This window comes from Equus asinus, chromosome 20 (assembly GCF_041296235.1).
Source record: "Equus asinus isolate D_3611 breed Donkey chromosome 20, EquAss-T2T_v2, whole genome shotgun sequence".
Classification (NCBI taxonomy): Eukaryota; Metazoa; Chordata; class Mammalia; order Perissodactyla; family Equidae; genus Equus; species Equus asinus.
Window position 1 is genome coordinate 93,864,059 of NC_091809.1, and position 26,398 is coordinate 93,890,456.

The following is a 26,398-nucleotide window of genomic DNA, read 5'->3' on the forward strand; positions in this document are numbered from 1 at the left end:
TGTTTTAGGAGTGCATTGGTAATTCTAGGCTTTTGCTCTTCCAACTGGGATTCTGATGGGAACTGCAATGCCTCTGTACATTAATTTGGGGAGCACTGATATCTTTATAATGTTGAGTCTTCCAATCCATGAACATGGTATATCTTTCCATTTATTTAGGCCTTCTTTCATCCACAAATTTTATTATTAATTATACCCTATAATTCTCAATTTCCAATCTACCAGAATTTAACATGCATTTTGTTTAGTTTCTCTGGAGTCTCATAGGTAGTCTTTGAAATCTTAATATTTAATTGCATTTTTCTCCTTGTGCAAAAAGTTTGAGAAAGGATTTTTACATTACCTGTAAAGAATATGATGCCGATGTCACAGATGTATAACAAGGTAGACAGGGTGGGGAAATCAGATTATTTGCTTCTTTTAAATTTTGTTTTCATTATTTTGTGGAAAGTTTATCTCTACAACATCATACACATATTTTTAAGCCAACTAGAAATAATTTTTTGTGCTTTACACATGCAAGTGGTTAGTAAATACGTAACTGAGTAAGTCATTTATCATTTGGATTATCTGCCATTCACTGTCTTCTGCCTTAACAGTACTACTGAAAACTAACTGAAAAGCACTGACATGAATCCAGACATTAATACACAACTGAATGTTTTAAAGATGACTTTTCATTTTCAGAAAGCTTGCTTATAGAACTAGTAAAATAACCTAGTATTTTTTAAGAGAAAACAAAGAAGGAATGAAAACCTCTTAATGTTTATGCCAAGTAATAAATGTTTCTGACAGAAATGGTATGGATATTGGCTCTTCACCCTATTAGCTGTGGAAGACTCAGGAACTTGATATAACAGTATCTGAATCTCCTGGAAAAATACAAGGTATTCTCAAATAAGAGGAATAATCTGAAAGAGCTAAAAATTACCTGTAGAGTACAGTTCATCATTCTTATTATGTAGTCAAACTGTTGATGGTCTAATATTGCCCGGTTTTGCTGGACATGCAAACCCAGCTCATCAGTCAGACACTGTCTTGCTGCCTTTCCTTTAAGGGCTCTCAATGCAGCAGGAAGGGTCTGAGGAAAGGAGAGGCAGAAGTGAACAAAAGGTGCCACTGGAAAAAAATAACTTTCAATCACATTGAAGATTCAAGTGCATCCTGTAAACCATTTAACAGAGTTATTAGTGGAATTAAACTCCTAGAAAAAGAGTTGACTTGCTGTTAAGAACAGTTATAAAATAATGGATTTATAGTTATTTTTATTTGTAAGCCAGCATGAAAAGTAAGTAGAATTAGTTTATGTGATAAAAAAATTAACTTCCCTTTTAAAAAAAACTCATCAAAACTTTGGTTACCAAAATGAATGTTGCTTCAGATTTCAAGTCAAACCCACTGACATTTAGACCCCTTCTTTCAATAACTGGCCACATCTCCATGGCAAGAATAGAAGGAAAAATTAAAATGACAAGAAACACAAGTGATTTCATAATTTTAAACTGGTCAGCTATTTAATCACTACTCAATTTTGATTTATGACTGGAAAATTCTACAATCTTTTCACCTCACTTCCCTATCAAAATAAAGGGGAAAAAAGGACTCAGAACAACAAATAGAAATCTCTAGGTTTATGCATTAAAACTCTTTCACTTCATCACCCACAAGAATGCTTCTTCCAGTTCACCATTTTGAGTCTAATTAATTTACTTTACATAAAATAATAATAGGCTTATTTAACACCGACAATCTGAAAAACAGAACAAAGGAGCAAATAAGAAGGAAGGGAAGAAGGCTGCAAGCAGGAGGGCTTAACACGGGTACAGGCAGGGACACGAAGCAGGACGTGGACGGCTGAAGGCCAGTGAAGCAAAAGAAAGGCCGCAACACTCCACTCACAAGAAACAAGGAAACCAAAAACGCAAAACAGAGAGGTCTAGGGTCACTGAGTGTAAGGGTAAAAACTTTCCTCTTCAGTTTACATGCTTTATTAGCCCTTATAATGATTCACTAAGAAAAGGTTACATGATGTTTAGTATGTTTTATTAAAGAAGGCAAGAAAATGTGCTTTAACGAAGCACATTTAAATTGAATACCACAGCTTCTATAATTCATTACTTATTCTGACTCCATTTTTTGCAGTAAATAAAATTATATTGAAAATGTTAAGTTTCTAAGTAATATGCCAAAATAAGACTGAATGAACAATGTTTAACAGTTTGAGGGAAAAAAATGACTACCAATATTTCTATGGTAGCCATATAATTAGGCTGGGCTAAAATTTTAAATCTTAGACACTGTTCATTTAAAATGATCAAAACAATGAAAGGATATTTTAGAAGGAAAAGGGATGGAATTAGAGGAAAAGTCAGTTAGCAAGCTAAGTATGTAAATCTGAAAGAGAAATGATGAATTCTTACTTGGGAAAGATGGCATTTTATTACCTTTTCAGTCTCCAGTGTTTTATTTTCAAATATAAATGAGATGCAGTTTCTAACAACTTCCAATCTCTGTGCACTGTTGAAAACTGTTGTCACCTTATCCATTATCGAAACTAGTAAAGGAATATAAAGAAAACACAAAAAAATTAAACTCCTTTGGCAATTACAAAAGCAAAAGGAATATTACTGTTTACGTGATTATCTATTTACATGACCAACACTTAGAGTTTATTTTTTCCTCTTCTTACCTGGCACTGAAGGTATTCCATTTTATTACTTTGATTACATTTTTTTTTTTAAAGATTTTATTTTTTCCTTTTTCTCCCCAAAGCCCCCCGGTGCATAGTTGTATATTCTTCGTTGTGAGTCCTTCTAGTTGTGGCATGTGGGACGCTGCCTCAGCCTGGTTTGATGAGCAGTGCCATGTCCGTGCCCAGGATTCGAACCAACGAAACACTGGGCCGCCTGCAGTGGAGTGCGCGAACTCAACCACTCCGCCACGGGGCCAACCCCTACTTTGATTACATTTTTGGTTTGAAGTGTCAGGCTAATCAATGGCTTGTTGAGGATAATTTCACAGGATAGATTTCAATGATACACTTAACTCTTACGCAAATTAATTCACATTGCACAGTAAAATTATATTAAGCAAAGGTAAACATCTCCTTTTAACTTTAATTGTAAACAAACTGATAAGAAATGTTTGAGGTACAGGATCATGACAAAAGTAGCTAATGCTCACATATAACAGAAGTATTAACAGAAAAAAGTATTGATATTTCTAAGATGTTACCAAAGAAAAACCACATATCACAAAAAGTTAGATTCTACAAATTTGAGTAGACGGGATTGAAGAAGCACTGTACAAAAGAGAAATGATCATAGCCCAAGAACTGCCGTACAAACTCAAGAGAGTCACTTTTTAGTCTTGTGAATTTAGTACTTGTCACCTTTACCATAAGGTTGAATAATTCTAGTCTATTACATAGACTAAAATTACTTAAAATAAGTTTAACTTATTAAAAGAATATTAGAGGATATAAATGTAAGTAGTATTTGTTAAACAAAAAGTATAATTTCACAAAGAACTATACCATTTATACAAATGAGGTAGTATCAACAATTTTTAAGCCAAAAAGATAGACTCCTTATATTTCATGGCTGTTCTTGGAATCTAAAGGCATAGTCCCTTCACATCCCCCCATACCTAATAAGAAAGACTATCATATCTACCTCATTAGCATTCCTTTCATTTCATCAATATGAAACCTTGTATCCTTCAAATAATTTTTCAAACTTTTTAAAACTTTGAAATAATTTTAAGCTCACAAAAAGTTGCAAAATTGTACAGAGAAGATCCATGCACTCACTATCCAGCTTCCCCCAGTAGTAACATCTTGTATAACTACTGTGTTTTAGCAAAATCAGGAAATCAACTGGTACAATATAATTAACTAGACAATAGATTTTACCAGTTTTATTCAAATCACTTTTAATCATGTAACATTAATGTTCTATATGACCAAAATGATTAAATAGATTATTCACATGACTTGTCTGTCTGAAATGCTCATTCATAATTGTGTGTTCTCGGGCTTCCCCCACATGTAAGTCAGCGGCATGGAGTGAAATAGAAATTGATCTATACCAAAGTAGAAAACTTTACTTAGAGTCTCCAAATAATAATGCATACTCTATTAAGAGACCAACATCTTTAAGCTATGTTTATAAACTTTTAATTTTAAAATCTCTTTAGCAGTATTTTAAATTTTATTTAGAATGAGTCATTAAAAAACCCAGACTTTCTTATAATGAATCTGTTTACCATCTGGGAATTATTATTTTCTTTTGGAGACTAGGACTTAGTTTGCTCCCAGAAGAAAGTTCTTCACTTGGAGCTTTTGACACTTCAGGGACTGGCCAAATCCTCAGTTGTGGCATTCTAACACTAGTTTTTGAATGCGTGATAACAACTCTAGTCTATGGGCATTTGACTTCCCAGCGTCTCCCTTCTAAGCTTTTGGCTTTCAAATGCTAGTTCCAGCCGATCATCACTACTCTGGCTCCTCTGAGGAACAGGTGGAAACTAATAACCTCTCAAAATGTGAATGCCTCTTAAGGTGACAGAACAATTCTACACTCACATTAAACAGGTATCATGTAAAATAAAACATTCACACCTTTTAACTTTAGTACAAGGGAAATCCTAATTCTGATCAACCCAAATGAACCAGAAAATTGGACAGAGGCCCCTGCATTCATTCATTCATTCATTTATTTGGTTTTACAGGAAGTGCATGCAGGGCCAAATACTTAGTCATATGGACCACTCTCATTGATTACAGCGAGACATTCCACATGCATCTAAAGAAAGAATTTCATGTGATTGAAAATGAAGAGAGTAAAGAGATTATACAAAGATAATATTGAGACAGTTAAGGCTAGAATTCAAGCAAATTAAATTTTAAACAAACTTCTAATCTGTTCATGTGAATATTTAAAGAAAGCATTCAACAAGCTAATGAATATTAAAATAACACGACCAACTCCTTCAAAAAGTAACTATTTGCCCTAACATATCTACCTTCTCTGTTGTCTTCTCTATGTGAAAGTACGAACAACTCCTAAGTAAAAGCTGTTAATTCTTAGGAAAATAATGGCAAATTAACATTACTAAATAAATAATATTAACAGTAACTATATAAGTAATATAACACAAATGTTAATAATACATAAATCATGAACATTACTATATAAATAATATAATTAATATATTGGTATCCATTAATAATAAAATTACACTCACTTTCAGGTATGATGGAACCGTTTGTAGCAAACTAAAACTCCTACCAGGAGCAATTATAAAAGTCAGATAAAATGGAAAACCTTCTATTTAAATATATCAGAGAGCTACATAAGCACAAGGATTAGAGGATCTAAAATTCCCAAGAAGGGAAAAGACTGGAGACACATCCATTTTTTCCCTAGGAGATTTGCCAACACTGGGTGCAAAAACAAGAGGCTGAGAATCCAGACTTGATGCTGGCAGATGGCTGGCTGACCAGCAGAGCTTCTGGTGAAAGTTGAACTGACAAAAGTAGATGTGTGCTATAGTCCTAGGTAAACCTCTAAAAGAGCAGTTAGACAAATGTATAAAGAACAAGTTAACATAGATAAATTATGGAATAAGAAAAATAATTTATTAATCCAAAAGAAAGCAGGGAAAAACACAAAACAGGAGGATCAAACAGAAAAAGTATCTTTGGGTGGTGAACATGAAGTAGTCTACACAGAAATCGAAACATAATTATATACACTTGAAATTTATGTAATGTTATAAACCAATGTTACTGCAATAGAAAAAATTTTTTTAAAAAGGAAACAAAAAAACCCAGTAAGTTATATTAAAGCCATTACCATATCAGTAATTATATTTATATAAACGAGCTAAATACAAGTAATATACTAAAATAGTCAGACAGGCTAAAAAAACCCATCACATGCTGCTTACAGGAGGCATACCTTAAATATAAGGACCCAAAAAGTTTAAAAATGAAAGGATAAAAAAAGATAAACCATACAAACACTAAACAAAGTAAAGCTTGTGTAGCTATATAAACATCAAAGTACACTTTAAGGCAAGAAGCATTACTGGAGACAAAGAAGGACATTTCATAATGATAAAGGGATCAATCACCAGGATGCTATAATATTTGAAAATATATTTGCATCCAATAAATCAACCTCAAAATATATAAAGAAAAACTAATAATGATGTACAACTGTTAATTTCACAAGGATGTTAACTTTCATAACCTTAATTAAAAAATATATATATAAAGAAAAAAATAGATAGAACTAAAATGAGAAATAGGCAATTCTACCATTAACATGGGAGACTTTAATACATCTCCCTTAATAGCTGGAGAAAAAGAAGAGATAAAAATCAGTAGTGAGAGGCAACTCCCAGAGTGGAAAATATATTTGCAAACCATTTATCTGATAAGGGACTTGTATACAGAATATATAGAGAACTCTTCCAACTCAATAACAAAAGGACAAGCAGTTCAATTTAAAAATGGGCAAAGGATCGGAGTAGACATTTCTCCAGAGAAGATAGAAAAATGGCCGATAAGCACATGAAAAGATGCTCTACCTCATGAGTAGATGTGGAGAAGTCAGAACACACGTATGTTGCTGGTGGGAATGTAAAACGGTGTAGCTGCTTTAGAAAACAGTCCAGCAGTTCCTCAAAACATTCAACATTAAACATAGACTTACCATATGACCCAGCAATTCCACCTTGAGAGAACTGAAAACACACGTCCACACAAAGACTTACATATGAATGTTCACAGCAGCATTATTAACAGAAGCCAAAAAGTAGAAACAACCCAAGTATCCATCAACTGATGAATGGATAACAAAATGTGACATACAGCTATACAATGGAATATGATTCAGCCATAAAAAGCAATGAAGTACTGAAACATGCTACATGGATGAACCTTGAAAATATTATGCTAAATGAGAGAAACCGATCACAAAAGATCACATATTGTATGATTCCATTTAGACAAAATGTCAAGAATAGGCAAATCTATAAAGACAGAAAGTAGATTACTGTTGAAAGCTGGGGAAGGCATGGTTTTGGGGGAAAATGCAGAGTGACTGCTAAAGGGTATGGGTATTTCTATTTGGGGTAATAAAAATCTTCTGAAATTAGTTAAAATGATTGCACAACTCTGTGAATATACTAAAAATCACTGAATTGTATACTTTAAATGGGTGACTTTTATGGCATGTAAATTATATCTCAAGATAGCTGTTTTTAAAAAAGAGAAGATTCTATAGTGGTAGCAGTTAGGTTAACGGTTACCCTTTGAGAGGTAGTGAATGGTTTCTGGGTGTTGCTAATGCTCTGATTCTGGTTACACGAGTTTGTTCACTGTGTGAAAATTCATCAGGTTGCGTAACTTTAGTTTTTGTGTCTTATATCTTGATAAAACGTTTACTTTTAAAACAAACAAACAGACAAATACATACCAACAGGTGGACCTGCTGGCACAACCCATTTCTTCTCCACTCTTAAAGCAGGGGGTGCATTCTGGTTCTTAGCAAGATTTTCCTGTATCAATTCCTGTACCCGGGTTTCATTAATCTTTGGGAAAGGAAGAATGTGAACTCGCAAGTGGGATCCTTCTGTTGGGCGTGGAACTTTCTGGAATGCCATATGAGGGTTTGGATTCTCCTGCAACATCAAACATGGGTAAAATTTTCAAAAGTTAAAATAACAATGGCAGATTGTCAGGGAGGGAGTGGGAGTTCAGAGGGACATGAAAAGAAATCAGACATGAGTGATCGTATATACATTCAGGCACATGCCATAAAATATAGACACCAGAATCTTCTACTTCTTACATGATCTATCAGCAGCATCTGACACAGGTGATCACTCCTCTTCCAGGAACACATTCTTCACTTGGTTTCTAGGTCTTCTTGTGACATCTTTATGTATTTTTCATCTCTCTAATCTCTTAACTCTGTGAATATTCCAGGGGTCAGACCTTGGCCTCTTTTCTACTTACACTTACTTCTTTGGTGATAACCTCCCATCTCGAATCTTTAAACCATAAAAACACCAATGATTCACAAATTTTTGACTCCAATTGAGCTTTCTTCTGAACTCCATACCCATATATTCAACTGCCTACATATAGTATTTCCATTTAGATTTAAAATAACATCTTAAACATAAGTCCAAAATAAAGCATTTAATCGTCACCTCCTCCAAATCTGCTTTCTACTGTCTTCCCCACTTCAATAAATGGCATATTTATTTTTCCATTCACTCAGGTGAAAAGCTTAGAGTTATATTAAAGCCTTTCTCTAACACTCAATTATCCATTCCTCTGCAAACATTTCGGACTTTGTCTTTAAAATATGTTCATAACCTGATCATTTTTCAACCATACCTTGGTTCAAGCCAACATCTTCTGTTACTACAGAACAACAGTCTCCTAACTGGTCTCCGTGCTTTCACCCTTGCTGCAGCCCTCACTCTATTCTTAACACTGCAGACAGAGTAATCTAGCTAAAAGTTTGTTAAATCATTACCTAACTACTCTATTCATTCAAACAGCTCTTCATCTCACTCAGAATAAAATCCAAAGTTCTTACAATAATTCACAAGGCCCCACAAGATCTGGCTTTTCTATATGACCATGTGCTACTACTGTTTCCTTCATTCATTCTGCTCCAACCACACAAGCCTTCTTGTTCCTGCCTCAAGCCCTTTGTATTTTACTGCTCCCTCTGCCTGTAATGTGCGCCCCCTCACCAATTTGTACAGCATCCTCTCTCCATTCTTGCATTTCTTTGCTCAAATGCCACCTTTCTTGGACACCCTATCTAAAATTATACCCCCCAACACACTCCCTATTCCCCTTATTATATATTCCTCTTTAGCACTTATCATCTCCTTACATACTATAATTTTTTTTTTACTTTATTGTCTATCTTTCTCTCACCAAAATGAAGTTCCACAAGAGCAGACATTACAGCCAATTAAAAAAATATTTTTTGTGCTCTGCTGTATACCTATCGCATCTAGAAACTGCCTGGCACATGGCAGGCACCCTGAACTACTTCCTATTGTATCCTAATAAGTGGGAAACAATGTTGAATATATATTAGGATTGCAGTAATTGAATTAAATGTGTCAGCTAATATTTTCATAGACCTTTAGGGTTGGCATGGACTTTTATCCAGTTACCTACTTAAGAAAGATTATATTTCAAATACCACAGGCAGAGTGGAATCCATCTTTATAACGTTCTCTAGGGAAGGCTGCTTTACAACCTTTCTTAGACCAATTCTAGCATTTACTATCTTTTGCAACCAGAAAAACCCTTTTCCCCCTGAACCTATGTTATTCACGTTATAGATTAAGCCCAATACTACCCTACACATTCTCTGGACAGTTAAAATGGCCAGCTGTCATCATCTATTAGAACTGCTTCCCACAATTCCTTTTTGGTTATTTGACCTAGATCTAGTTAAAGAAAAGTTTGGGCTATGGCAGATGATACAGGTAGTATATGCCAGCAATACAATGGAAATAATACTCCTTTAAGTGTCAAAAAACCTGGGCTCTAGTTTTTGCTCTACTCATTATGCGATGCTGGATAAACAACCTGGTCTAAGGATATACTTATGCTTCTTGTACAAAGTTCCTGAGAAGGTGGTATCAGATATGAAACTTGTTCTTGCCAAAGTAGCCCTCATACACGCTTTGTATTTTCCTCTTATATATCATTAACAAATGCAGGGAAAAATAAATAAGTAAATTCCTATGCCAAGTCTTCATGATCACCACGTTCTAAACTATATCTTGAAAAAACTGTTTTAAAATTATGCCTGGATTAACACCAACATCATTAGTCCGTAGTTTCTGAAACTGCCCTTTTCAAAAAGTAGTAGGTTTGCTCTTTACGCACAACATCTAAGATATCTTGTTTTTTAAAAAATTATAAATATCAATTTTATAAAACCCATTTAACAGATTTTTTTTCAGGCTAGGGAGGTAATTTATATGAATTTTGAGGTCTGAATCAGAATCATTTAAAGTACATTCTTCACTACATCTGTTTCTGTTTACACTTATTTTCTTTATAAGAAAAACTGAAACTTTAAATATATTTTCCATGATGCAAATATTTATTATGAGAAATTTTAAAACATGGAAAAATAAAAGTAGAAAAGAAATCTTCTTAGTGATGCCAGTATCTTTTCTAGCTATATTCTCTCTCTCTCACTACGTATTCTTGTATCCTGTTCCAAAAATGACTTAAGGTGGTTTAGAAAAAATAAGAATAAACATATTGCTTCTAGTCAAAATCTTAATGTGACAAGTTCATACTAAACTTTATAAGGAAGAATAAAGATCCAAAAACAGTCAAGGCAATTCTGAATTAGAGTAAGTGAAGTCAAACTTTCCATATATTAAAATGTACATAAACTCTTAACAGTTAATACACTATAGCAATTGGTACTAGTGAAGGGTTAAAAGGGCTAGTGGAATAGAGAGCCCAGAAACAGGACTGTGTGCGAAAACGTGATAAAGACAGGTGCACTACAATTCAGAGGGAAAGGCTGGAAAACTCAGTGAGAGAGGAGTACGACAAAGTATTCTTAGTTCATGGTCTCTGATGTCAGACCGCCTGGGTCAAATCCCGGCTTAGTCACTTACTAGTAGAGTGATCTGGCACAGTGTCAACTCACTTAGCACTTGGGTTTTAGTTTCTTCATCTGTAATGAGGATAATAATATAGTACCTACTTTATAAGGTTCTTGTGAGGACAGAATGAGTTATTAGAGGAAAGATTTTACAACACACACACACACACACACACACACACTTCCCCAGAATAAATCTGAAGGCTGTTCTCCAAAAGTCTAGGGTACATTCATTTTAAAAATATTTATTCACTGTATATTCTATGGCACGTCACCAGGCCTCTAAAACTAAAACCATCTCTTTCTCCCAAGGTTCCCATCATATCACCAGGTAGTTATATTTTAACAACAACAACATTAATAATAATAGTACTTAATAAGGGTTTAAATAGAAGTTACTTAATAAAGAAAAGATATTGCTACTAGTCATCAATAGCGTTTTTCTTCTCATAAGCAATTTGAAATATTGTAAACCAAATCCACACATACAATTCAGAATAACAAGCATTTTTTAAAATCATTTTAAAACAAAGTTCAAAGCTGAGGCTATCCTGTAGTTGTATAGGTATTGTACATAAAAATTCAGACCGTGGGTTAAAGTTACTAAATTATAATATATTCAATTGCGTTTGGAAGATTCACACTTCAAAATCTAGCATTTGGATTTCTGGCTGCTGTGTCTGTACACTGCTGCCCTCTAACGGGCAGTGTAGTAAATATAAAGGATCACATTTACCACCTTAACATCCAACTTGGTTACATAATGACCTTTGAGAAGACAGCAGAAATGAGAGGAAGTTTAAGGCTCACTGACCTTTGCATATTCTTAGGAACACCTCTTACTTGTAACTCTGAATGCATTTGAACCAGTCCCTTGAGGACTACTGAGCTCATTAAAAACCACAGTCCAATTTTGTTTTTTTCAGTTTTCCAATTGAACAAAGAAGTAGCCAAATTTTGACCTTTGATTGCAGAGAAATGCAAATATAAAGTAATAACCAAAGATTTAGACAACTAAACACTTATGGTAAACATGGCAACAATCTTGTCGAAGGCAACCAAGATGACTGCCAAGAAAGCTGGCAAACGCACTATCATTTAGATGGAATTTTGAAGTTGGGTAATGATTTTCAAGAAATGGGCTCTGTAATCCTGCTTTAAGAGTATACTACAGTAATGGGAGGTACAATGATTTTTCTCAGACTTGAAAAAAGAACACACACCATCTGGTCTGGAAATAGGGATTTTTCTCTTTTTTTGGCAACCTAAATGAGACTATGCCTAGGGCTTACAGAAAACAAGGCTGAGAAAGCACTTCAAACAAAAGCAAAGCAAAACAAAACAAAAACCTCAAATTCTACTGGAAAACCAAAGTAGGCAATAGCCACATTGGGAAAAAAATTTCCTTCCTACACATTGGTCTCAGCAGTGAATGACAAATCAATATGACCTTGTTAGAGGTTACCAAGTTTTCCATATTAATTTAGGTATTTAATAATTATTACAGTGCATGAATTATACCTAGAGCTGTGTGGGACAGCAAGTTACACCAATGCTTTCAGATACAGCCAAAACCAATACTAGCACTGGACTAAGCTGTTTAACGCTGAAAAAATGTAACTGGACTTTATTTAGAGTTGACTGGCTGTGAACACAACACTGATGGAATGAAACCTTCAATTTTCCATCCTCACAGGCCTTTCAATGATCACTCAACTGAATTGATGTTTCATCCCTAATACAAATAAATTTGGTGTATGACTTTAACATCTAATGTGCTGGCTGCCCTAATCCAGAGTTTCTCAACCCTGGCACCATTGACATTTGGGGCTAGATAATTCTTTGTATGGTGGGGGCGGGAAGTGGGTGTCTCATATATTGTAAGATGTTTAGAAGCATCTCTGGCCTTTACCTACTAGATACTAGCACACCCTCTCCAGTTGTGACAACCAAAAGTGTCTCCAGACATTGCCAAATTTGGCGGCGGGGAGGAGGGTTTGCCCTGTTGAGAACCACTGCTGTAATTCACGATTCTAGATGGAGGCTTCAGTCTAAGAAAAGCACTCTTTCCACAACTACCAACGGAGCATATAGTGACTAGCTAAGAGATCTATTTTTAAAATCTATTTGTTTCAATGCTAGGCGATGGAATACCCACAAGGCACATACAGAAACCCCATATTACTTAATAAGAAAGTCCAAGTCTTCTCATTTTTCCTTTAACTTTTAAGAAAACTGTCAGACAAATTACACAGTCTAGCAAATATTTATATACTATTGCAGATGCAAAACAAATTAGAAAAACTTTACTACGTAAAACAGTAAAACACATGTCCAACTGATTTCTTGATGCCTTGGAATGGAGGCTTTATTAAGTTCTTGTCTTGGCCTATCCTAATGTTCTCATTCCGTGTGCAGTTAGTTGTATTTTTAAAAGTGTACATCAAGAATCACAGGGATAGAGTAGGTAAGTAGCTAAACGTGAGCTCATGCAGACATCGAAGATTCTGAAAGCCAAAGTGGGCAGATACAGTATTATCGACTGGACATGGAAAGAAAAGCTATACAGACGTTTAGCCAATAATCTTCATGGTATAAACTTTACCAACTTGTTAACGCTTATGCAATTTGTCTCTAAAGAATTTATTCCTTTCCTTCTGCCTTCCTATTCCCCTCGTCCACCACAGTCACCAAATACTTCTCTTAATTATTTAGGACGCTCCAGAAAGTTAAAAGAGCTGCTAAACCTAGTTACAATTCATCCTACTCACATCTATTCACATTCCTACAATTCATACCTACTTACTAAAAAATAATATAAAGGAATTGTGAGAAGAAATGGAAAAATTAAGGTTCTTTACTGAGGTACGTCAAAGGGAAGTGAAGGAGAGAGGCTAGATACACATACCAGACTTCAGTGCAATAAAGTATTTACAAACATCTGAATGGAATCACTAGGTCTCAATTCTAACCTAATAATAAGGAAACAGTCAAATTACACCATTGGTTCTTCCTTACCAAAAGGGACTTTTAGAAATGTGATAAAAAACAGAACTGACTAGTTAAAAATAGAACCATCTGAATTATTTTCCTTGCATTGAGACCATCCTTCCGCCCTCCCCTCAACTTCCTGCATGAACCAAGAAAGTAACTTTACCATCGTGCTCTGCTTTATAACTTTGTAAAGTATTTACTTCAGGAATGTTGGGACTATGACGTACTTTAGAATCTTAGAACTAGAAAGAATCTCAGAAAGTCTGATGACACTCCATTTGGATATTCTCAAATCCTCACTCATCATGTAGTACATCCTTCTCTCAAGGATATTAGGGGAATCACGCACCTAGAAAATGCCTGGCACTAGTAGGTGTCTAATAAATAGATACCAAATCAATGCAGTTGATTAAATTAAATGGAACAGAATTAGATTGTGGGGGAAAATGTCCAATAAGGGCTCAAGAAATGCAGATCACATGTGAAGGGCAATTTCCATCTCTTCCTAGTAATACAATCCCTCATGATGTTCACTTTAGAAGTGTCGTTTATAAAGGATTGGAGTTGTTTGTGTTGTACACTAACCTTTAAGAATGTATAATTACTAGATACTTATATTATTGCAATTTTCAGTTTTGTGTTGGCTTAGTGTAAGCTATGTATCATAAAATTTAAGTTCTAGGATGGCAAGAAAGGAATTTATTTCATTTTGGCATCAAAGTGGTTTGGCCCACTTCCTTACATACGTTGTGTACTCAGTCACGTCATAGAGACAAACCTGTGTCAGAACCGCAGCTCTGCTCACCTCTGGCTATAAAATTTTGCATTTCTGGAATAGTTTTGTAAAGACCTAAGAAATAAACGTTCAGTTATTAAAGGGATCAGTCCCAGAGTCTCAAACACTGACTCCCATTTGATGTTTTGCTATTCTTTGAAATCCATCAATAAATCATTCCTAGTGGGCAAGGGAAAAAACCCTTCTAATCTTCAGTTTCCTCACATACCAACACCTGCCCTATCTATCTCACGGGTCATTTCTAAGATCAAATGAGAAAGTATGTTAAACTGCTTTATAAAGAACAAAGTATAAAGTCAGTCACTGGAAATACCACTATTTTTCCAATTGGAGATGAGTCAGCCTAATGGAGTGAAAGAACATAGGCTTAGGAAATGGATAGATGGAAATTCCTGAATTTAACATTTGGACTCAATCACTTAATAGCCATATGATCCTGAGCCAATTATCTCCACTAAAATGGGTACAATGACACCTATCTTACATTATTGTTATGAGGATGAGAGATGATATATGTAAAGTACTTAATCTCATGCCTGGCACATTGTGCTAAATACTCAATATTTATTATTATTACAAAAAGTCAATAGAAACTTCTCATGTGATCACACTATACATTAGTTCTGCACAGCCCATAAATGGCAAAGACCAGTACAGAACACAAGTTTTCCTTCTGACAGAATTCTTTTTTAAGTTTCAGCATACTAATCAAGAAATAGATTTATTATATTGGAGACAGTTTTACGTGAAGTTTAGGATATCAGTCCAAGGGACAAATTTTAAAATAACTTCAGAAATGGGGCCAGCCCCATGGCCTAGCAGTTAATTTCAGTGTGCTCCACGTCAGCGGCCTGGGATTGGTTCCTGGGCAAGGACCTACACAACTTGTTGGCAGCCATGCTGTGGTGGCAACAAAATAGAGGAAGACTGGCACAGATGTTAGCTCAGGGTGAATCTTCCTCAAGCAAAAAGAGGAGGATTGGCAGCAGATGTCAGTTCAGAGGGTATCTTCCTCAGCAAAAAAAAAAAAAAACCCCAAACAAAAAAAACTTCCGAAATAAAATTCATAAATAACTGAATAATATGAAACAAAGAAACACATTTCAGTATTCCTGCTTTTATTCAGATTTCTCAGATTTTGAATGGATGCAACAAAGCATTGACTAATGTCCTACAAGGTCCATCTATTCAAATAATTAAGTTAAATAATACCAGGATACCAACCCCAAATCCTTCTGAACCATATTTCCTTAAAAATACATCTTCCTTCAAATTTCCCCTGGGAGATCATACTTCCCACTTACTTTCCTTTTCTTGGTAAAAGGATTCAACTCTGAAAAGCTTCACAAGCAAGAGGCATAACTAGTAATCATCGGCCAAAATCCATTTTGTCTACTGTACATAATGTCCTGTCATCTTAGGTACTTGTCTTTCCTGGCATCCATATGATTATTTCACACTTTGGTACATCCCAATCTTTTAAATTTACTGCATTTCTTCTATACAGGGAATATTTTCACCCTTCAGTTTCTGTGGTCACTCGACAATTTGCTGGCTTTCTTTCTTTGTTTCAGCTTTTCACTCCCTATCTGTTCAAAACAATTCAACTCAACTGATTTTCCTGATCCAGTTGACAATCACCACACCAAGCTAAAGCAGAGTACATTGGTCAGTTCTGTCTGAGGTAGTTCTGGTCTCCAATGAGTCTAATCTTTAAGTCTTAAAAATGCTCAATATGCTTTTAAGAAGGCAGAGACCTGAGTGAAAATCAAAATGAGGGTGAATGACAAACTGGAAAATTGTGACTAAAATGTTTTCAAAATAAAGTGATTGACAGGAAAATCACCTTGAAAAATGAGGTCTATTTTGATACACAGTACCAACAGCAGTATCTTGTAACTTATAGTTCCAAAGGTTTCTAAGTCACAGAAAAAAGATTATTGCTAGAAAGATAAAGCTTTTCAGTTTTTCAAACAAAATACTTTATTAATACCTTTAAAATTAATGACTATCTAAATAAATATACTTACTTACATTTTTGAACAGTTGCTCAGCAAGTTCTCTGACATGCTTTATCATCTTCAACGGGTTATTTTCTTCAACTTTAATCCGCTCTACTTCAAAAGCTACCAACTTGGAAAAAGAATGAAATAGCAAAACATCACCTCCAAAATATGCTGAATTAGAAAAGTGTGTGATAGTTTCATATGATTTTCAAACCAAAAAGCACCCAAAACATATACTATTATTAAAAAATATTTTAGATTTTTACTGGGTTTTACCTCTATTCTAGAGTTACAGTGTCAATCAAGTCCTTAAATGGTCTGGTGGTCTCTCCCTGATGATTTAGGGCCCTACTTCTTCTTGAGAAAAGTCATGTCTGGAACTCAGGGAGACCCTCTCATTCTCTAAGCCTCAATCAGAGAATTCTCTCACTCAGAGAATTTTAGAAGGTCAGAAAGTCTCCAAACGTTTCCCTGACTCATAAAACATGAACCAAATGTATGAGTCAGCTCACTCAGACTCTAGTCCTAGCTCTACTGACAGTGTGATTTGGAATAAGTCACTTAAACTCCTGAGCTGCTTTTTCTTCATCTCTAAAATAAGATGGAAGAATAAGATGACCTTTAGGTTTCTTCTGGCTCTCAAACTATATAAATTCTAGTCCATTACCCTACTAACTTAGCTTACCGGGAGAACTGTGTGAGTGTGTATACTGGGAGTAGAGAAGAGAATAGTGACAGGAAAAAACTGCAAGTGGGGAGGAGGGGTAAATAGATGGATGACTTTTTTCTGAAAAGGGGTATAATATAGGATTTTCCCTTCTAAAAACTAATAGAGTCACTGGAGCAGACAGACATATAAAACTGACGTCACCTATTGTAGGCCAGGATTCAGAAAGATTATCAAACAAAGGCAAACATTTCTTTCCTTCTAACAGGCCTATTTGATAGGAGTGTGGGGACAAGACAACACACACTGCAAGCTTTCAAAGCTCCATAAGTCTTCCATGTGGTAGGCTGCCCTAGGCTAAATGAAAACAAGAATCTCTTTCTCAGAAGCAAACGCTAGTTTTCTATAAAAGCACATTCTCATACAAACCAATTAAATGGCCAAAAAGGGTAGAAGGAGAAATTACTTAGATCTGGTGCCTCATTTCCTTTTAGGCCCTTGACTGAAGTATGCACATGAATAATTGGCCTTCAAGTAACATCAATAAGACACCAAAAATCATCATTGTAGGCAGAACATAGAACTGGATGAACACTAAGGGGAGACCCATAGGGGTCTTGGACACAGTCCTTGCCTTATCCTTGTTTCCAATACGGAGGATATATACATATATCTTATGTTTACAAATGTACACAAGTAAAAGATAACTTGTCATTTAAAGTTAGAGACATAAAATAAAGCTTAACGCATACTAGTGGCTACGTAAGCTAAATGACAATGAATTCAAAATAGCTATCATGAAAAAACTCAACGAAGTAAAAGAGAATGTAGAGAAACAATTCAGAGTTTAGGAGCTACTTCACAAAAGAGATTGAAACCATAAGGAAGAATCAATCAGAAATATTACAGATGAAAGACACAGTGGAAGAGACAAAACAAAATACTGATTCCCTGAATGCTTGAGTGGACATCATAGAGGAGCATATCAGCATAATCAAAGACAGACATGTTGAAATGCTCCAGACAGATGAGGAGAGGGAACTAAGACTAAAAAGAAATGAAGAAAGTGTCCGAGAAATATCTGATTCAATGAGGAAATGCAACATAATAATTATAGGTATTCAAGAAGGTGAAGAGAAGGAGAATGGAGCAGAAAGGGTGTTCAAAGAAATAATAGCAGAGAACTTCCGAAATTGAGGGAAATATGTGTGGAAGAAGCTTCCAGATCTCCTAGATTCGCCAATGTAAAAAGACCTACAGGGGCTGGCCCAGTGGCAGAGTGGTTAAGTTCACGTGCTCCACTGTGGCGGCCCAGGGTTTTGCCAGTTCGAATCCTGGGCACGAACATGGCACCACTCATCAAGCCATACTGAGGTGGCATCCCACAGGCCACAACTAGAAGGACCCACAACTAAAAATACACAACTATATACCAGGGGGTTGGGGAAGAAAAAGGAAAAAATAAAATATTAAAAAAAAAAAGACCTACAGCAAGGCATATAGTAGTAAACTAGCAAAAATGAATGACAAAGAAAGAATACTCAGGGCATCAAGGCAGAAGAAAATAACCTACAAAGGAACCCCTATCAGGCTTTCAGCAGATTTCTCTGCAGAAACCTTACAAGCTAGGAGAGAATAGAACGACATATTCAAAACTTTAAAAGACAAGAATCTTCGGCCAAGAATATTCTATCCAGCAAAAATATCCTTCAGATATAGAGGAGAAATTAAATCTCTCCCAGACAAACAAAAGCTAAGGGACTTTGTAGCCACAAGACCCCCGCTACAAGAAATCACAATACTTATATCACACAAAGTAGACTTCAAGATATGGCAGGTAAAGAGAGTCAAAGAGTGGCAGTATATAATGATCAAAGGGAGACTCCATCAAGAAGAAATAACACTTATAAATATCTATGTGCCAACACAGGAGCACCAAAGTTCATAAAGCAACTATTAACAAACTTAAAAGAAGATATTAAAAATAACACAGTAATAGTAGGGGACCTCAACATCCGACTCACATCAATGGATAGATCATCCAGACAGAAAATCAACAAGGAAACACTGGAACTGAATGAAAAGCTAAACCAGTGGGACTTAACAGACACATATAGAACACTCCATCCAAAAACAGCAGAATACACATTCTTCTCAAGTGCGCATGGAACATTCTCAAGGACAGACCATATGTTGGGAAACAAGGCAAGCCTCTATAAATTAAAAAAAATTGAAATAACAAGCATCTTCTCTGATCATAATGCTATAAAGCTAGAAATTAATTACAAGAAAAAAGCTGAGAAAGGGACAAAGATGTGGAGACTAAACAACATGCTATTGAACAACCAATGGATCACTGAAGAAATTAAAGGAAAAATCAAAAAATACCTGGAGACAAATGAAAATGATGACATACCATATCAACTCATATGGGATGTGGCAAAAGCTATATTAAGAGGGAAACTCATCACAATTCAGGCACAGGTTAACAAACAAGAAAAACTCCCAACTCAATTAGAAAAAGTGGAACAAACAAAGCCCAAAGTGAGCAGAACGAGAGAAATAATAAAAACCAGGGCAGAAATCAATGCTATTGAAACAAAAAAGGCAGTAGAAAGGATCAATGAAACAAAGAGCTGGTTCTTTGGAGAAGATAAATAAAATTGACAAACCCCTAGGCAGACTTACAAAGAAAAAAAGAGAGAAAGCTCAGATAAACAAAATCAGAAATGAAAGAGGAGAAATAACAACAGACTCCACAGAAATACAACAGATTATAACAGAATACTACGAAAAACTATATGTCAACAAAATGGATAACCTAGAGGAAATGTGTAAATTCTTAGACTCTTACAACCTCCCAAAGCTGAATCAAGAAGAAACAGACAATCTGAATATACCAATCACAAGGAAAGAGATTGAAACAGCAATCAAAAGCATCCCAAAATGCTAAAGATCCCAAAGAATTAAAACCCAGGACCAGAAACCTTTCCCAGGGAATTTTATCAAACTTTCAGAGAGGGTTTAATATCTATCCTTCTCAAGCTATTCCAAAAAATTAGGGAAGTTAGAACCCTTCCTAACACATTCTATGAGGCCAACATCACTCTGATACCAAAGCCTGACAAGGACAGCACAGAAAAGGAGAACTACGCACCAATATGGCTGATGAACATAGATGCAAAAATCCTCAACAAAATTTTGGCAACCCTAATTCAGCAATACATCAAAAGGATCATACATCACAATCAAGTGGGATTTATACCAGGGACACAGGGATGGTTCAACATCCCCAAGTCAATCAATGTGATGCACCACATCAGCAAATTGAGTAATAAAAAGTACACGATCATCTCAAGAGATGCAGAGAAAGCATTTGACAAGATCCAACAGCCATTTATGATAAAAACTATTCACAGAGTTGGGATAGAAGGGAACTACCTCAACATAATAAAGGCCATACATGACAAACCGACAGCCAACATCATACTCAATGGGCAAAAACTGAACGCCATTCCCTTGAGAACAGGAATAAGAAAAGGATGCCAGCTATTACCACTCTTATTCAACATAGTACTGGAGGTTTTGGCCAGAGGAATTAGGCAAGAGAAAGGAATAAAAGGAATTCAAACAGGGAGTGTTTACACACAACATGATCTTACATATAGAAAACCCAAAAAAAATCCATCGGAAAATTAATAGAAATAATTAACAACTACAGTGAAGATGCAGGGTACAGAATCAGCTTACAAAAATCAGTTGCTTTTCTGTACTCCAATAACAAAGCTACAGAAAGAGAACTCAAGAATATAATTCTATTCGCAATTGCAACTAAAAGGATAAAGTACCTAGGAATAAATTTAACCAAGGAGGTGAAGGACTTATACAATGAAAACTGTAAGACATTACTGAAAGAAATGGATAACGACATAAACAGATGGAAAGAAATTCCTTGCTCATGGATTGGAAGAATAACATAGTTAAAATGTACATACTACTCAAAGCAATCTACAGATTCAATGCAATCCCAACCAGAATCCCAATGACATTCTTCATGGAATAGAGCAAAGAATCCTAAAATTCCTATGGGGCAACCAAAGACCCCGAATTGCTAAGGCAATCCTGAGAAAGAAGAACAAAGCTGAAGGTATCACAATCCCTGACTTCAAAATGTACTACAAAGCCATAGTGATCAAAACGGCGTGGTACTGGTACAAAAACAGGCACACAGATCAATGGAACAGAACTGAAAGCCCAGAGATAAAACCACACATTTACAGACAGCTAATCTTCAACAAAGGTGCCAAGAACATACACTGGAGAAAAGACAGTCTCTTCAACAAATGGCGTTGGGAAAACTGGACTGCCACATGCAAAACAATGAAGGTAGACCACTATCTCAAGCCATATACAAAAATAAACTCAAAATGGATCAAACACTTGAAGATATGTCCTGAAACTATAAAACTCCTGGAAGACAATATAGGGAGCACACTCTTTGACATCAAACTAAAAAGGATCTTTTCAAACACCATGTCCTCTCAGACAAGGGAAACAAAAGAAAAAATAAACAACTGGGAATTCATCAGACTAAAGAGCTTCTGCAAGGCAAAAGAAACTAGAACCAAAACAAACAGACAACCTACCAATTGGGAGAAAATATTTGCAAATTATATATCTGACATGGGGTTAATCTCCATAACATGTAAGGAACTCACACAACTGAATAATAAAAAAACAAAAAACCCAATCAAAAAATGGGCAGAGGAGAAGAACAGATATTTTTCCAAAGAAGATATACTGATGGCCAATAAACACATGAAAAAATGTTCAACATCACTAATCATCAGGGAAATGCAAATCAAAGCTACACTAAGATACCACCTTATGCCTGTTAAAATGGCTATAATCACTAAGACTAAAAATAACAAATGTTGGAGAGGGTGTGGAGAGAAGGGAACCCTCATACACTGCTGGTGGGAATGCAAACTGGTGCGGCCACTATGGAAAACAGTATGGAGATTCCTCAAAAAACTAAAAAAAGAAATACCATATGACCCAGCTATCTCACTATCTACCCAAACAAATTGAAGTAAACAATCCAAAGTGACATATGCACCCCTATGTTCATTGCAGCAGTATTTACAATAGCCAAGACATGCAAGCAATCCAAGTGCCCATAGACTGATGACTGGATAAAGATGTGGCATATATATATATATATATATATATATACACACACACAATGAAATACTACTCAGCCAGAAAAAAGGACAAATTCACCCCATTTGCAATAACATGGAAGGACCTAGAGGGAATTATGCTAAGTGAAATAAGCCAGTCTGAGAAAGACAAACACCAGATGATTTCACCCATATGTGGAATATAAACAGGTACACGGACAAATAAAACAGTTCGGTGGTTACCAGGGGAAGGGGGGTGGCAGGTGGGCACAGGGGGTGAAGGGGACCACTTATGTGGTGACAGTCAAGAAATAATGTACAGCTGAAATCTCACATTGATGTAAACTATTATGAACTCAACAAAAAAAAAGTTCTATTTATACAATCACTGTAAATTTTTCAATAAGGTTTTAATCAACTATTTAAAATTCAGTTGTTCATGATTTTTATGTACTTCTGAGACATCCTATACTTATATTTTTTCTAATTTTTCTAATCCACATTTTAAATACAAACATCTGATAAGCATAATAGTTTAATACTTGGATTATTTGATATTTAATTTATAACATACTTATGATTTGGATTAAATGTTTAAAATACTACTTCTCTACTTTCAACCAGTAGTCTAATTTTTATGTAAATAATACATTACATTTGATAAGAACTATACCTCATCAAAGAGATCACAGGATCTATAGGGAGGACCTCTTTCTGAAACAAAACCTGCAAATGCCATTCCATTGAGAACTTTAATGAGGAAATCATTCTCAACCAAACCACGCTGCCCCAAGAAAGCTGTCTGTAAAGAAAGAAAATGTGAAATGAATAAATTATCACTTAGTAATGGATGAATGCTCAAAACAAAAATACAACAGAAAGATCAATGCCTGAATAAATGTATTCATGCATAAATGTCTTTTATAAAATCGGTTTCTCTCAAAAAAGGTTTTAGTGTGTGTGCCTGTGAGGAAGACTGTCCCTGAGCTAACATCTGTGCCAGTCTTCCTCCATCTTGTATGTGGACACTGCCACAGCACAGCTTGATGAGTAGTGTGTAGTCCATGCCCAAGATCCGAACCTGCGAAGCCCAGGCCGCCAGAGTGGAGTACGCAAATTTAACCACTAAACCACCGGGCCAGCTCCAAAAAATGGTTTTTGATAAATACTACACGTATTGGAAAGAATAAAAATGAATCTGTCTATAAATCAGGAAGAGGAGAAATTAATACTTAATTTTAAAAGAAAAACCAATTTAAAGTTAGTATACTCTAAAGAAAAACATGTCAGTTCCATAGTATTATTAAAAACTATCATCTAACCACACAAAGCTGAGATTTTAAATAACCACATTTGATAAATTAAGGTCAAAATACATGGCTAGAAAACAGACAACCAAGTTGCTTTCCTAGATTAGAGTCTGCATTTTGGACAGATACAATATGGTGCTGCATCTTACCTTGTGAAAATGTATTACTGGTTCTGCATGAATTCTTATAAGTTGCAGGCATGATCTATACCCTTGGAAAAGTTGTGCAAATAATCTAAGAAAAACTGCACGCACTTCTTTATCCTGAAAATATAAGAAGAAACGTGGCAAATGAATTTCTTAAAAAATAAATGAAATATCATGAAGTCAAACAGTTGGAAACAACCTGAGAGATTATTTAATAAATCTGCCTTTACTTCCTGCACATAACCCTTACTGGTGGCAGCCCTGGGTGGGGAGGGACATCTTGTCTACCCCATTGTTGGACAGCATAGGCTGTTAAATAGTTTTTTTCATATTGAACCAAATAAAACTTACCTCTAGTACATCCAATTTTCCTCTCAGGAAAAATATAAGTCACAAAATCTCCTCTTTCACCATGTTAAAGAAGGGCATATTTCCCAAGTCATTTGATTTTTATATCCACCAAAAGAACAACAGTCACAAACATAAAAGAAAAAAAACCCCCAAAAATTGTATTTTATAAGCTTATGAAGTTCTTCCAAAATTTATCAAACTTATAAAAATCTATCTTATATTAATAAGGTATGACTTAAAAATCTGGTTTGATAATTCAGGTTCCAATAAAATCAAAGTTTTAGAATTGTAAGGAAACTTAGATTTATTTAGTCAACTCCTTATTTAATTGACAAGGAAACAGACAAGAATGCTTAAGTAACTTGTTAAAGGCGTCCAGCTCTATGAGGCTCTTTTTTGGCCACAAATCTCATCTCTAAGAAATGCATTGAGCAAAATAAAAAGGGGGCCTCTGTTATATACTCCCCCTTTTTTAGCTTCTAATTGGGACTGTTTTCATCCACTCAGTCCTCAAACTTGATTCTCTCTTGTTATCAACAATCTGTTTTCATTTTTTGTAAGCTTCCCTTTTTTATCCTTTCCTGACCCTTTTGATTTGATGCTTGGCACAGTTTTCCAGGTCATAACCTAGGTTCTGATTTTTTGTCCCATACTGACTCATGCCTCCTCAGGGCAACAGTCTTAGCCCTGCTCCCCTCCTTGAGCAGGTCACAAGGTCAGTCAGTGGCAATTCTCCTAACTGCTAATTTGGTACACTTTTTACTAGACTGTCCATTTAACTCTCACTATACTCAGCTTCTTTAATAACCATACAAGCAAAAGTACAGCTCTCTTTAAAAGCATCAAATTTAAACTTCTTACCAGCATTTTTGAGTGGGATAAAGCTGTTCGTGGAGGGGGAAAAGCATGATCTGCTACTTCCAAATCTGGGTGTAGAATCTAAAGCAAAGAAGTTTTGTTATGTAAAAGATCTTAATGTCAATAAAACACACTATTTAATCTACTTGGGATATTAAGATGAAAAAGGATCAGTACATGAATTATGACATATTCCCTCCATGAAATACAATGCAGTCAGCTGAGGCAGTTCTGTATATACTACTTTGGGAAGATCTCCAATGAAAAAATATGTTCTAGAAAAACACACGTAGTATGGTCTCATTTATTTGAAAATAAAACAATAAACCTTCAATCTATATATGTATATGCACTGATATACATATAAATGAAAATGTAAAGTTCTGAAAGAATATACACTAAACTATAAAATAGCTACCTCTGGGAAGGGAATGGTCCAGGGTAGAGCTAGTTGTCTATATAATTAAAAATTTTAAGCAAGCATTTGTTTTTCTATTTCTTAGTATAATTAAAAAGTAATTACTTAATTAATTCACTGGAATACTAACGAGAAAGGGAATAAGTTTATAAACCTCACAGTCTAGAGGTGTAAAAGTACCATACAATGTGACAAGGACTATAAATATATAATGAATAATATATAAATATAAAGTATAATAATTCAACCTAGGGGAAGCTAAAAGAAAGAAGGTAACAATTGAGTCAGGCTTTGAAAGAAAGCAGATTGGGGAACAGGTGGGAAAGAAAGTCCATGCAGGATTTACACAGAGAAAAAGATTAAACTGCATCAGTCTGTAGCAAATTTTTGTCTTTGCAGAATCATTTTCAGATACTCAGGTTTTGGTAGTACGTTTATAATAGAACAAAAGACTGAAAGTAACACTTAAAAATAACACTAAACTATTGACAGTACTTATAACCCAATCACCACTACAGTATAATGTCTTCATGCCTTTTAAACATCCACCATTATTACACAGTTCAAGTACTGTGCTGCCATTTGTTACAATTATTTACTAACCAAATGAAGCTCATATACTTGTGCATCAAAGCTCCCATATGGTCCATCAAATGTGATTTCTTTTTGGTCCTAGTTTTGCAATATACTGTGCTCTTATGTCTTATTTGTAGTACTACACTGCAGCATATAATCCACCACTGTGCTGACAGCTACAAAAATAGGCATACTCAGTTTTACCGAAAATGAATTTAACTCATTGATCAAATTTGGTGGCAGAGGTGTCACAGGTTAAGGTACACCAGTGTGCAGCAGAACCTCTACCTGAGCCATTGACTTAAGAACTAAAATCTTAATCTTTGTTAATTTTGGCACTTAATCCTTGAATAATTATAAATATCATTATTAAGTAATCATATATAAGAGTTAAGAACTTATTTAAGATCTCTG

The 26,398-nt window shown here is 35.2% G+C and overlaps 1 protein-coding gene across 4 annotated transcripts in view; it reads right to left on the minus strand.

Moving 5' to 3' along the window:
• The window catches only part of SBF2 (SET binding factor 2), a 463,684-nt gene that overhangs the window by 171,148 nt on the left and 266,138 nt on the right, over window positions 1–26,398 (minus strand). For all 4 annotated transcript variants that reach the window (XM_070491087.1, XM_044753304.2, XM_044753303.2 and 1 more), the window contains 7 exons: window positions 24,994–25,071; window positions 23,785–23,898; window positions 22,999–23,127; window positions 16,504–16,602; window positions 7,488–7,692; window positions 2,445–2,554; window positions 932–1,081 (listed from right to left, as the gene is read on the minus strand). In XM_070491087.1, the coding sequence (XP_070347188.1) occupies window positions 932–1,081; window positions 2,445–2,554; window positions 7,488–7,692; window positions 16,504–16,602; window positions 22,999–23,127; window positions 23,785–23,898; window positions 24,994–25,071 (885 nt within the window). The remainder of the gene's footprint in view (window positions 1–931; window positions 1,082–2,444; window positions 2,555–7,487; window positions 7,693–16,503; window positions 16,603–22,998; window positions 23,128–23,784; window positions 23,899–24,993; window positions 25,072–26,398) is intronic.